This window comes from Lactuca saligna, chromosome 2 (genome assembly GCF_052625555.1).
Source record: "Lactuca saligna cultivar CGN05327 chromosome 2, ASM5262555v1, whole genome shotgun sequence".
Lineage (NCBI taxonomy): Eukaryota > Viridiplantae > Streptophyta > Magnoliopsida > Asterales > Asteraceae > Lactuca > Lactuca saligna.
Window position 1 is genome coordinate 157,962,054 of NC_136418.1, and position 11,459 is coordinate 157,973,512.

An 11,459-nucleotide genomic window follows, 5' to 3' on the forward strand; every position below is an offset into this window, starting at 1 on the left:
TATTGGACGGTGGTTGTTCTTTTTGATAAAACCCTCTACCGGTTTGCCTATACTTCTCATCCTTTTGCTTCTTGTATTCATCGTAAGGAAACCACTCTTTTTTTTTTGGTTTCCTCTAATCCTCATTGTACTTGTCTCCACTCGAGTAACATACTTAAGATTTTCGGTTCTTATTCTCATCAAGATCGCAATCTTTGGTCAAGTGCGGCCCACTGTAACTGTCACATCCAACTTGTATGACATGTATGGACTGAACCATTTTTGTCATTCGTCGATCCATATTCTCGACTTTAGCCATTATTGCAACAAAATTTTCGTTTCCTCCTTTTCCAGTACCTTTACCTCTTGTAAAATCTTCTCGTGGATTATAATATTCTCTTAAGTGCTTTAAGAATTCTTCAATTAACTCTTTGATTGTGGCCCGAGTCTTCTTAGTTAGTAGTCCTTGAGAGTTAAGAAGTTGTCGTGTTGTCACATTCACCCCATCATAGAAAATAGACACCTCTTGCTGAACGTTCAAGTCATGTTGAGGATAATTTCTAAGAAGACCTTTGTACCTCTCTAACGCTTCGTATAAGGACTCTTCGATTTTTTGTTCGAAATCGACTATATTCTTCTTCAATTTTGCAACCTTGGTTGGTGGACTAAATTTTTGGATGAACTCTTCACGAAGTTGATCCCATGTAGTGATAGCGTCGGGTGGAAGTGCTTTTAGCCAATCTTTTGCAGCTCCTCTAAAAGTTACTGGAAGCATCCTCAACATCACCGTTGCACGACGTATATTGGGAATATTGAAATAGTTAGCAATGTCATTGACCTTGTCAATATGCATGTAGCCATCTTTGTGATCTTTCCCATAGAATGAGATATCTTTTAGCATATACCCTTTGAGTTCGAAATTTACGGTTGTTAGAATTTATGGTGGTACAAGACCTGGGTCGTTGTCGTTATGCATCCGTTTCTTATATTCTTCCACTGTCATGTCCGCTATGTCCGACATCTTTTCTACTTTATTCTTTATGTCGTCTTCTGAATTCTCATCGGTTTCTGGCTCGTGTCCTACTTCGTTCTTGCTTGAAGTCTTCTCAAAGTGCTCGAATGTGTCAAATTGGAAAGTACTACTTGACTCGTCGACTTTTTTGTCATTCTTCTTATGAATAGTCGATTCTGGATCTATTAGTGATGAAACAAATGGAGTTTTGGATCCTTGAGTCATAAATCACTGAAACAAACACAAAATAAAAACAAAAACGAATAAAACAAATAAAAATAAATAAACTGAAAACGGACTGTTTAGTAACTACGACATGACCAAAGATGCCCATGACATGGCTGCTGAACAAATAGAAAAATTAAATTACTGCTGAAAAATAATTTTTTGTGGTTTTTAACCCCACAAAAATGATCGAATAACTAAGAGTAATTAAACTAAAAATCAAATAAGTCGTTCCCAAACAACGACGCCAAAAACTTGATGTGTGCAAAATGAGTACCTATCAACTTTTAAATTTATAACCCTAACTAAATTAACTAATTTATGCACCTATAGCCAGTATACCTAATCAAATTATAGAATACATTGGGTAAGTCGGGTGTCGATCATATGAAACAAAACTTAATTAATTAAAATAATTACTTTTAATTAAATTATGGAAACAAACTTAAATCAGATTTTTTTTACTGATTTTGCAAGATTAGAAGAACTTAAATCAAACAAGTACCAAATAACACTAAATAAGCAAAGAAGATGATTTTTACTTCAAGATTAAAGTGTACTTCCGTTTAGTTGTGATTTCCCCCTCTCATTTGGTTGATTTCTAGTGGATGAATTATATTAGGGTAAATTACACCGATCGTCCCTCGTGCACATACCAGAAAGCGTGTTTAGTCCCTATTTTCAAAAATTAACTCCGACCATCCCTCGTTTGCTTAAAACTTGCTAACTTCGTCCCTGATATGTGTTTTTGTTGCGAATTTAGTCCACTCCACATTTGAAATGACCATTATGCCCTTGGATATTTATTTTTAATTAATTTTAATATTATTTATTATTAATAACAATTAAAAAAACAACTCTCTAATATCTATCTCTCTCACACGTATGAAAAATTGAAAATACCACCACCACCTCTAATGTCTCTCCCCCCCCCCCCCCCCTCTCTCTCTCCATTCTTCTTCAATACGAAACAAACACACACACAAGAAGCCATCACATTGACTTGAAGAACCTCGAATCACTTCACTCTGACTTGAAGAAGCCATCAGACTACAAACTGAATCCTCAATGAAGCTATAATCTACATCACGAGGTAAATTAGCCATCGTCGACTTACACCATCTATGAGGAAGATGAAGCGGTGGTGGATGGAATCCTCCTCGATTTGGTGGCGGTGGACATCACGTTCGTCGATATGATTCTGTCGATCGAAATCCTATTTCTTCTCCTGCAACTCGTTAGTTCCAATTTGCAGGTTTAGGGTTTAGTTAGTTTTGATTTGTAGGTTTAGGGTTTGATCTTTGAGGTTTGATTTTTCCGATTTGTAGGTTTGGGGTCTCGTCGGATCTGTATGGAGGAAAGAGTGGGATAGTTCCAGAAATTGAAGTCGACATCTAAATCATACGTTGGTGGTGGTCGTCGTTCTTTAGCAATCGGCGAGTTTAGACCATGGATGGTGATTGGAGAGTCTAGATCAGACAATTTATGTGACATTTATAAAATCACATATTACAGGGATGGAAACTGGCTCCTACGATTCACCGGTGGAAATTTTTGGTTGGTTTGAGATACGAATGATTGCTGATGATGTATCAATTTTTTGAGAGATTATTTTGGTTGTGGATGTATCGATTTCTTGGTGTATGGTCTTGAAGAGGATTTGGAGTCGTGGAGTAATGGATTTGATTTCTTGAGAGATTATTTTGTTTTTTTAATTTAAAACTGATAAATAAATAAAAGAAATGAAAAAAGAAATTATTAAGGGTAAAATGGTCATTTCATGTCAATAGGGACTACGCATGCAAGAAAAAAACAAATCAGGGACGGTCCGAGTTAATTTTTGAAAATAGGGACTAAACACGCTTTTTGACATGTGCACGAGGGACGATTGGTGTAATTTACCCATTATATTAATTACCAATTCTCTAAGATACTAGTTATTATGATCAAATACCTAGATGTACCAATTTATGAATTAACATGCAATGATCAAACACAAGTTAGACACCAAATTCATATAACTACGAATTGGACTATGAATGATAATTTAATAAATTAGCTATCCTAGATCAAGATAAGCAATTCAAGCACAAATTAATGATCAATTATGCTCTCACAGATAAAATTATGAACTTTTAATTACTTAACATTACGATTTGATTAATCACTAGCTCTAGTTATTTAATGATCATAAATAATTAAGTAATAAATTCATACAACTAAAATTATCATCTATCACACAAAACTTGATTAATAAACAATACAAACTAAAACTTCAACATGTTAGGGTTTTGATTATCAAACACAAATAAAATCAACATAAAACATCCATCATATAGATTTTTCCAAACTACATAACTATTTTATATAATTTACTCTAACAGAAAATAAAAAAGTGGCTAGGTAGATACAATATCATCAATTTAATCAATATCTGTTTATTACCCGGCAATAGTTTTTGAATTTATATTCTCAAAGTGACAATGACATCGACGGAATTCCACTATTAAAAAAGCTTACACCCCACACTGTCTTTTCTTTTTATTTAGAAGATTTGACCATACTCCCTCTTCATGCAAAGTGCAAACCGTATTTTCTTCATGTGCTTAGAAAATATGTGAGGGCCGGTATTAAGTACCATGAGTATAAAGATAAAGATTGTCATTTTGACATAAATAAATACAATAAAAAGTTTATGAGCCTTAACTTGTAAGGTGTTAACTACTTTAACATAATATTAAATTAATCAAAAGGTTATTGGATTAGGATGTAAGTTTGATATCGAGAAATTTTACAATCGTCTTATAAGTTATAATACAATCACTTTTAAAATTTTGAATACTCGAATTACAAAATGACAATGACATATATATGTCCCCATATCTCCATTAACAAATAAAAAGATAAATAACCATGATGTGGTTTCTCCCTTTGTATTATAAAATACGTAATTAGTTGGACATTTTTTGGCTTTCCACCTCATATTTGTTGTCAAGAAAGCTAGTCTCTTACTATATTTGGTGGCTTTTTTTCAAAACCCAACATAGATTGAGCATCTCTAAGCCAAGCAAAAGAGACCCATCATCCCTACAAAAGAAAAGAGCGTCCATTATTGTTGAAAAAATGGCATGCATACCCACACAATTGCCATTGGATCAACAGCAATCATCTCAAAAGATGATTCGCATGAAGAGCTTGGGACTAAGGGCAAGCCAGGATAACCCATTAATCGACTGTGATGATGAGCTTTCCAAATCAGCCTTGTTTGCTTTTCGTGCTAAAGAAGAAGAGATCACAAAGAAGAAGATGGAGGTCAAGGAGAGAGTTCAAGCTCAACTAAGTCGCGTTGAACAAGAAACCAAAAAGTTGGCTGAAATTCGCAATGTAAGTAAAACTTTTCCATGTAATTAATAATGAAAATAGTATATATTAGTCTTATCATGCCACTATTCTAAGATGGTAACTTCTAATCATTTAAATAAGTTTTGTTGTAAGACTATCGTTTTTTTTAATATGCATCGAATTTTAGTTTCTGAATTTTTGTATAAGATTAATATTGCAATTATTGTTTGGATTAATAAATATGAAAATTCTTATTGTAGGATCTTGAATCCCTAGATGATCCAAGTTGGAAGGAAGGAGCAAATGTAAGAAAGAAGGTTGACTTGGTCAATAAAGAACTAAAGTCGTTAGGACAAAATTGTCTTAAAAAGGTGAGAAGTTATAATTATTGTAGTACATCGTTTATTTTTATTTGATATACATCTTTTTTAGAATATTATTGCTTACTTAAGGCAGTTATTATAGTTAGACTTGATAATTTTTACGAGCACTAATTAGTATGGCCGAATCACTCATACACATGAATCATATATTCGATAAACTGCATAAGTTTATTTATAAGATCCAGTCATCCAAAGAGTGGGATGAGGGTTTACTTAAAAAGGTGAGACGTTATAATTATCGTATATCTTTTATTTTTCTGATTTATTCAGTGAAATGTGACGTGAATCATTTGCAGGAAAAAGAATATAAAGAAGCAGTTGAGGCATTCAATGAGAAAAACAAGGAGAAAGCTCAACTAGTTACCAGATTAATGGAGGTGATTTACTTTGTTTTATTATTTTTACTTGATCCAAGTAATCCTTTTTTTTCCCTGCTAGTGTCTTGTTGTCTTTGTCTTGTTAGGAGTGAGTTCTTTTTATATATATTTGTCATTTCCAAAAAATATGTAAATAATCCTTTTAAGTTTTAACTTTATTGACAGTAATTAATTATATATATTTCATGATATAATTATGTCCGTGATTAACAAGATATGTTTTATATTAAATTTTGCAGCTTATTACTGAAAGTGAAATGGCGAGGATGAAGAAACTTGAAGAGATAAACAAGAAATTGAATCCTTTGCCAAAACATAACTGATAATATATAAAACAGTTGTATTAATTAATATTTCACTATAACATTATTATAAAAATGTTAAATGACTGATTAAATTGTAAGACAACTTAAGGAGGGAAAGTGTTTGTGCGTAGGGCCGGGGTTTAAGGTTGCATATGTAAAACAACCATTTACATATCTCGTCTCGTCATATATTTGGTTTAATTTGAAATTTCTCGTTTTTATGTTGTTGTGTTTAATGGTTCTGAAATTTAAGAAAGAGTTTTATATATGGTTGAAGACACGTGTTTAAAAACGTTACAGAGTGATCCTTATTGGTTAACTAATTTTAAAGTTATTTATTATGTTAGATCAATAAAACTATCTTTAACACCTTTTTTTAATGCTTATTTAAAAGAATTATATATATATATATATATATATATATATATATATATATATATATATATATATATATATATATATATATATATATATAAAGAATCCTTCTTTTACACATGTCTATTCTATAATCGTTTTTAGTCAAATATGGTTTTACTATTATACCCTTCAATTCTCATTTATGCATTTACGGCGTTTATTCCAAAATGACTCATATTTTCCTCCAATTTTGCAAACTTGGTTTTAGAAACATCGGAATCTCGCAACAAATTTCAAATACTATGATTATAGAGGAAGCTATGGTTTTCAATCTTTTTAAACTCGATTGTTCATATTCTCCTTCTCCCCCTTTTAGTGTTTGTCTGTGGATTCGTCTAGAAATTCAAAGCGAAAGATTCATGTGCTAACTAAAACCATTCTTCTGTTCTCGAAATAAATAGGCATGTGAAAATCTCAGCTTTCAGCACCTGTTTTGTTTCAAATATGTCTACGATGAATTGCTTCAATTTATGCACACCAAGTGTTCGATAATTTGCTTTAGCTGTTCTGTACAACACGTGCTTGTGATTTTACTGACATGAAGGTAAAAGTCTATAATTTTATCTGAAAATATACTCACTTCATTGAATATTAAGGAAATATAAACCAATAACTGTAAATTTATATTACTCAAATAGAAGTGTTTACGTAAGGGTTGAGAATATAACTGTAAACTGATTATTCGAGTGAGCTCTATTATGCGCCCACTTGTGTTTGGTGGTATCGCCTAATCAGGTTTCTACTTTTTATTCGCTTGATCTTTGGTAAGTTTGATGTTTTTTTGGAATTATTGGATTGGTCTCTTAATGTTAGTGTCCATGGCTAAACTTCAACAATATTAAGTGTCCTGTATAAGGAAACCGAAGATAATGACTTGATATTATTGAGTCTATATATGTGAATTTTCTTCTTCTATAATTCATTGTTTGTTTTGTTCTTTTGGGCTTGAAAGTACCAAAAATTTCCAATATGATGTTGTAGAGCTTGATATCAAGCACCATACATCTGATTTTGCTACCTGGTTAAGGTGTTTCATTTGTTTGGTTCGTTATGCAGTGTGTCTGATATCAAGCACCATCACATTTCATCTTAAGTGTGTGCTTGGTATATATCATACATACTTATAAAGATATCATTTTTTTCTTGACTTTTATGCATTTGAACCCCCCATAAAAATTTGCCAACACCTCATGCATTTGAAACCCCCATACCCTTTCACCTTCAAAGTAATTAATCACACATAATCTCATTCCAAGAAAATCACACACTTTATAAGTTCAACACCTCATGCATTTTAAACCCCCACACCCTTTCACTTTCATTATATATGTAGTTATATTAGTACATTTTTCTTACAAAAAGTCGTCATTTGGTTGAAGATATTATGATTCAAAAGTTTTCATATAGTTGAAGCATTCACGATCCAAATATGATGATTTGAAGAAATGCATTATGTCGCATCGTTGGTAATTGTAATATATTTTTTTTCTTTCAACCAAAACAAATGAAGTTTTTCTATTCTTTCTTTATATTCAATTTCTCATTTGACCTTTATATGTATGTGATTTGTATGTATTACTCAATCTTGATTGTGACTTTCTAAACATCAATGTTTTGCTTGGAATATCTTTCTCATTCTTCTTTTTCAAGAAAAACATTTTGATTGCAGGTTAGTAAAGAATTATAATCAAGTTTCTATGGTTGAATGATGTTCAATAAAGAAAGAAGATTCAGAAAACAAATATAGTTTTTTTTTTTTTTTTTTTTTTTTTTTTTTTTTTTTTTTTTGAGAAAAGTAGACGAATGCTAGGTATTTCTTTTGATTTAAACGTATATTTATGTAATATTTTTATTTATATATTCAACCACCCAATGTTTTTATTTATTTGATTGTAGTTTTTCTATTTTGATTATGTTTATTTTCTATTATTATTTTTATTGGGTTATCCTACCCAACATATTTACAAGACAATATGTAAAAAATAACATAATTTTTAACATTTGATACGTAATTATGATGACTTATCATGATATGTTCTTCTTATGAAAGTAATTTATCCATATTACTACGACAATAATTACAAATGATATTTACGAAAATATATATTATATATGATTTGTTTAACATATATATGCACCTATGTATGTTATAAATTTATAATTAAATATATTTTTGTTTAATAATTGAAGGGATTAAAATGATGCATCAAAACCAATTATTTAGACGAATATAATAATAATAATAATAATAATAATAATAATAATAATAAATACACATTTCCAAGTACTGTATTCATTTGAAACTCACACTACAACTCAGACGTTTACTAATTTATGTATATTTATTAGTTACAACTCAAGAGTTTTTAACTTATTATTATTAATTAGCAATCACTAATAAATTTTTATTTTCTTTTATTTTATAAGGTTGTAAAGTTTTGCTCATTATAAACATTAATATATATGAAAAGATTTATGATTTAAATATGAAAAATTAATATAAATGTTATAATAAATGTTTTAGTGTTTTTATGTTATTAAAAGTTGTAGTTTTATTTTTCAGATTTTTTTTATTATTATTCATTATATATATATATATATATATATATATATATATATATATATATATATATATATATATATATATATATATATATATATCTTTTTTAATACAAATATTATAATAGATGTTTTTGTATTTTTATATTACTAAAAGTTGTAGTTTATATTTTTGTTCATATATTTTGTTACCCGTTATATTTAGATTATTATACGTTCGATATATAATTTACACAATTTTAAACAGTTTATAAAATTATCAAATAATTGTATATATTACAATAACTTAAAAATTAAAACTATAATCATCATATCATACTATATTATAAAGGAAACATTTTTTTTTCACCATATTCATTTGAAACTCCAAACTTTTTATATTTTCACACAATATACTTAATTTATTAACTTAAATATGCTTTTAGTTGTAAACATTATCATATATGAAAGAATTTGTGATTTATCAATATGATACACTTAAATTGTGAACTTCAATATATAGTTAAATAAATAACCTACATTACTATATCAAATAAACTTAAAAATTTAGTGTAAAATTTAAAACCTAAAGTAAAATATCAAATAATGTTTAAAAAAATTTCAATATATATATATATATATATATATATATATATATATATATATATATATATATATATATATATATATATATTCATCACATTCATTTAAAACTTCCATGAATTTCTTCTTTCACCATATTCGTTTGAAACTCTCGTGCATTTTTAATTTCTTTCTAATAATAATTATAAGTTAGTTATATTTTTTTTCTAGTAGTGATATGCAATTCGAGTTGTGGTTTGCAACTTAAATATGCTTTTAGTTGTAAACATTATCATAAATGAAAGAATTTGTGACTTATCAATATGATATACTTAATTTGTGAACTTGAATATATAGTTAAATAAATAATCTACATTACTATATCAAATAAGCTTATAAATTTTGTGTAAAATTTAAAACCTAAAGTAAAATATCAAATAATATTTAAAAAAATTTCTCTCTCTCTCTCTCTCTCTCTCTCTCTCTATATATATATATATATATATATATATATATATATATATATATATTAACATAGTTAAAAGTAAAACATTAAATATAATAATAATAATAAAAGAACCTAAATTGATGAATCGAATTAACTAAAAGGTGTCTGAACTATATTCTAACAATATATTTTAACCTGTACCACGCAACGCGCGAGAATTCGTCTAGTAATTTGTATTTGCGACACCTTTAGTATATATTTGTTTTCATTTTACCTTTACAGCAACACAATGACAAAAAAATTGGCATAAAAATCATCAAACATATATCATTAGCAGCGCTGCCAATGCATCATAGGAAAACAAGGCCGAAAATTGCAATTAAATGAATGTAAACATATCAGTTAAGCAGAGCAGCTAGGAGTAAAAGCATCAAAAGACCCATTATTAACTATGTTATGTCTGCTTTAGCATTTCGCAGCATGTGAAGGGGCTAAAGTTTTTTTTTCCATTTGGTTTCACCTGATTAATCTGTTAAATCATCCATCAGCATCATTTGGTCAAATAAGAAAGGTAAAAGAATGATAATAAACACATTTCTTACTATCACTGTAAAAATATGAATGTTTTAGATAATAAAGTGAAGAAATCATGCCAGGATCAGGTTGTGGCTGTTGATCGAGTGAAGGCCAAAGTGAATTTTTTGTTTGGTTTGTGACTTTGATGCAATAAAGTGAATTTTTTCGATAATAGAGTGAATGCATTTTTTTAAAGATAATATGGGAATGTTTTTTGTTTGGTTTGTAAATTTGATGAAATATATATATATATATATATATAGGTTGTTTGCTAACATGGATGACATTTATTGCATATACTTCGGGTTCTAGAAAATAATATGGGCCAAGTGTTGACCAAGTTAGCTAATGATCCCATTTATGTGATCCAAGCATACAACGCCCTCTTAGCTTGAGGGTAGTTGGGGTTATACTTTATGATCTCAAGGCTAAAACTGGTTCTCTCACATGCAAGTCTGCTCTCCATACTATTATTACTCCAATGTGTCATGTTTTTTAAACTAATATAGATAGCATTTTCGATCTTTTAATTCAATATGGTAAAATGGTGGTGATCTAGAGGGTACTAATGGAGATTTCCGCTCATTCTCTGTAGTCATCCTCTGTCGTATTTCTTTATCCAATTTCTCTGTTTAATGATTTGTGATTTCTAGGGTAAAAAATGTAACGACAGACACATGTAGAGTTGTGTGGCCAGAGGTACGCCTAATTCATTTCTACATGTGATATTTAAAATTTAATAAAAATATATTGTTAAGACTATGTTAGTTTAAAGTTTAATGTTATAGTAGCAGGGCATGATTTTTGTACCCTTGTATACATTTTGTAATTACTAATTATATTCCTATGACATGAATTAGTTAAACTACAAAAATGGTCTGCAATTATGATATACTGTATGTTTATATAATTCAATGATTACCAAAGTGCCAATGGTCTAGCGGTAAGGAGTGATCCTCTCATAGGAGAGACCATGGGTTCAAGTCTTGGTGGAGACATAAGTGGTTATTTAGGAGTAGGTTAGTTAGTTTGTCATTAAAAAAATATAATTCAATGATTTTATATAAGTCAATGTTTATTATTGGTTTACAGTTATGATATATTGTCATTAGATAATTATTCTAGACTTTTTAACATCCGGAGGAAAAAAATTGTAAAAAAAACCAAAATATATTACAAAAGTTTTTACTTTAAATTTGAACTTTCAAACAAGCAATGTAGCTATTGTTGGTTATTTATATCGAAATTCTTTTATTTACAAAATGGATTAATTTG

At 29.1% G+C, this 11,459-nt stretch overlaps 1 protein-coding gene and 1 non-coding gene across 2 annotated transcripts; both read left to right on the forward strand.

Annotated features, from left to right (window-relative positions):
- The first annotated feature begins 518 nt into the window (after window positions 1-518).
- LOC145033197 (small nucleolar RNA R71) lies at window positions 519-625 on the forward strand. The gene has a single exon (XR_013677433.1). It is a non-coding gene; the product is annotated as a small nucleolar RNA R71 (small nucleolar RNA).
- Window positions 626-4,199: 3,574 nt separating this feature from the next.
- On the forward strand, window positions 4,200-5,844 carry LOC145032352 (uncharacterized). The gene is made up of 4 exons (XM_078981131.1): window positions 4,200-4,600; window positions 4,819-4,929; window positions 5,238-5,318; window positions 5,558-5,844. Exons 1-4 carry the CDS (start codon window positions 4,340-4,342, stop codon window positions 5,639-5,641), a joined length of 537 nt encoding a protein of 178 aa, XP_078837257.1. The 5' UTR covers window positions 4,200-4,339; the 3' UTR covers window positions 5,642-5,844.
- The last annotated feature ends 5,615 nt before the right edge of the window (window positions 5,845-11,459 follow it).

Excerpts from the sequence above, each read along its gene's own strand:
- LOC145032352 (XM_078981131.1), top strand. The coding sequence starts at position 4,340 with ATGGCATGCATACCCACACAATTGCCATTGGATCAACAGCAATCATCT. Across the intron at positions 4,930-5,237 it reads GACAAAATTGTCTTAAAAAG|GAAAAAGAATATAAAGAAGC; the intron begins GTGAGAAGTTAT and ends AATCATTTGCAG. Across the intron at positions 5,319-5,557 it reads TAGTTACCAGATTAATGGAG|CTTATTACTGAAAGTGAAAT; the intron begins GTGATTTACTTT and ends TAAATTTTGCAG.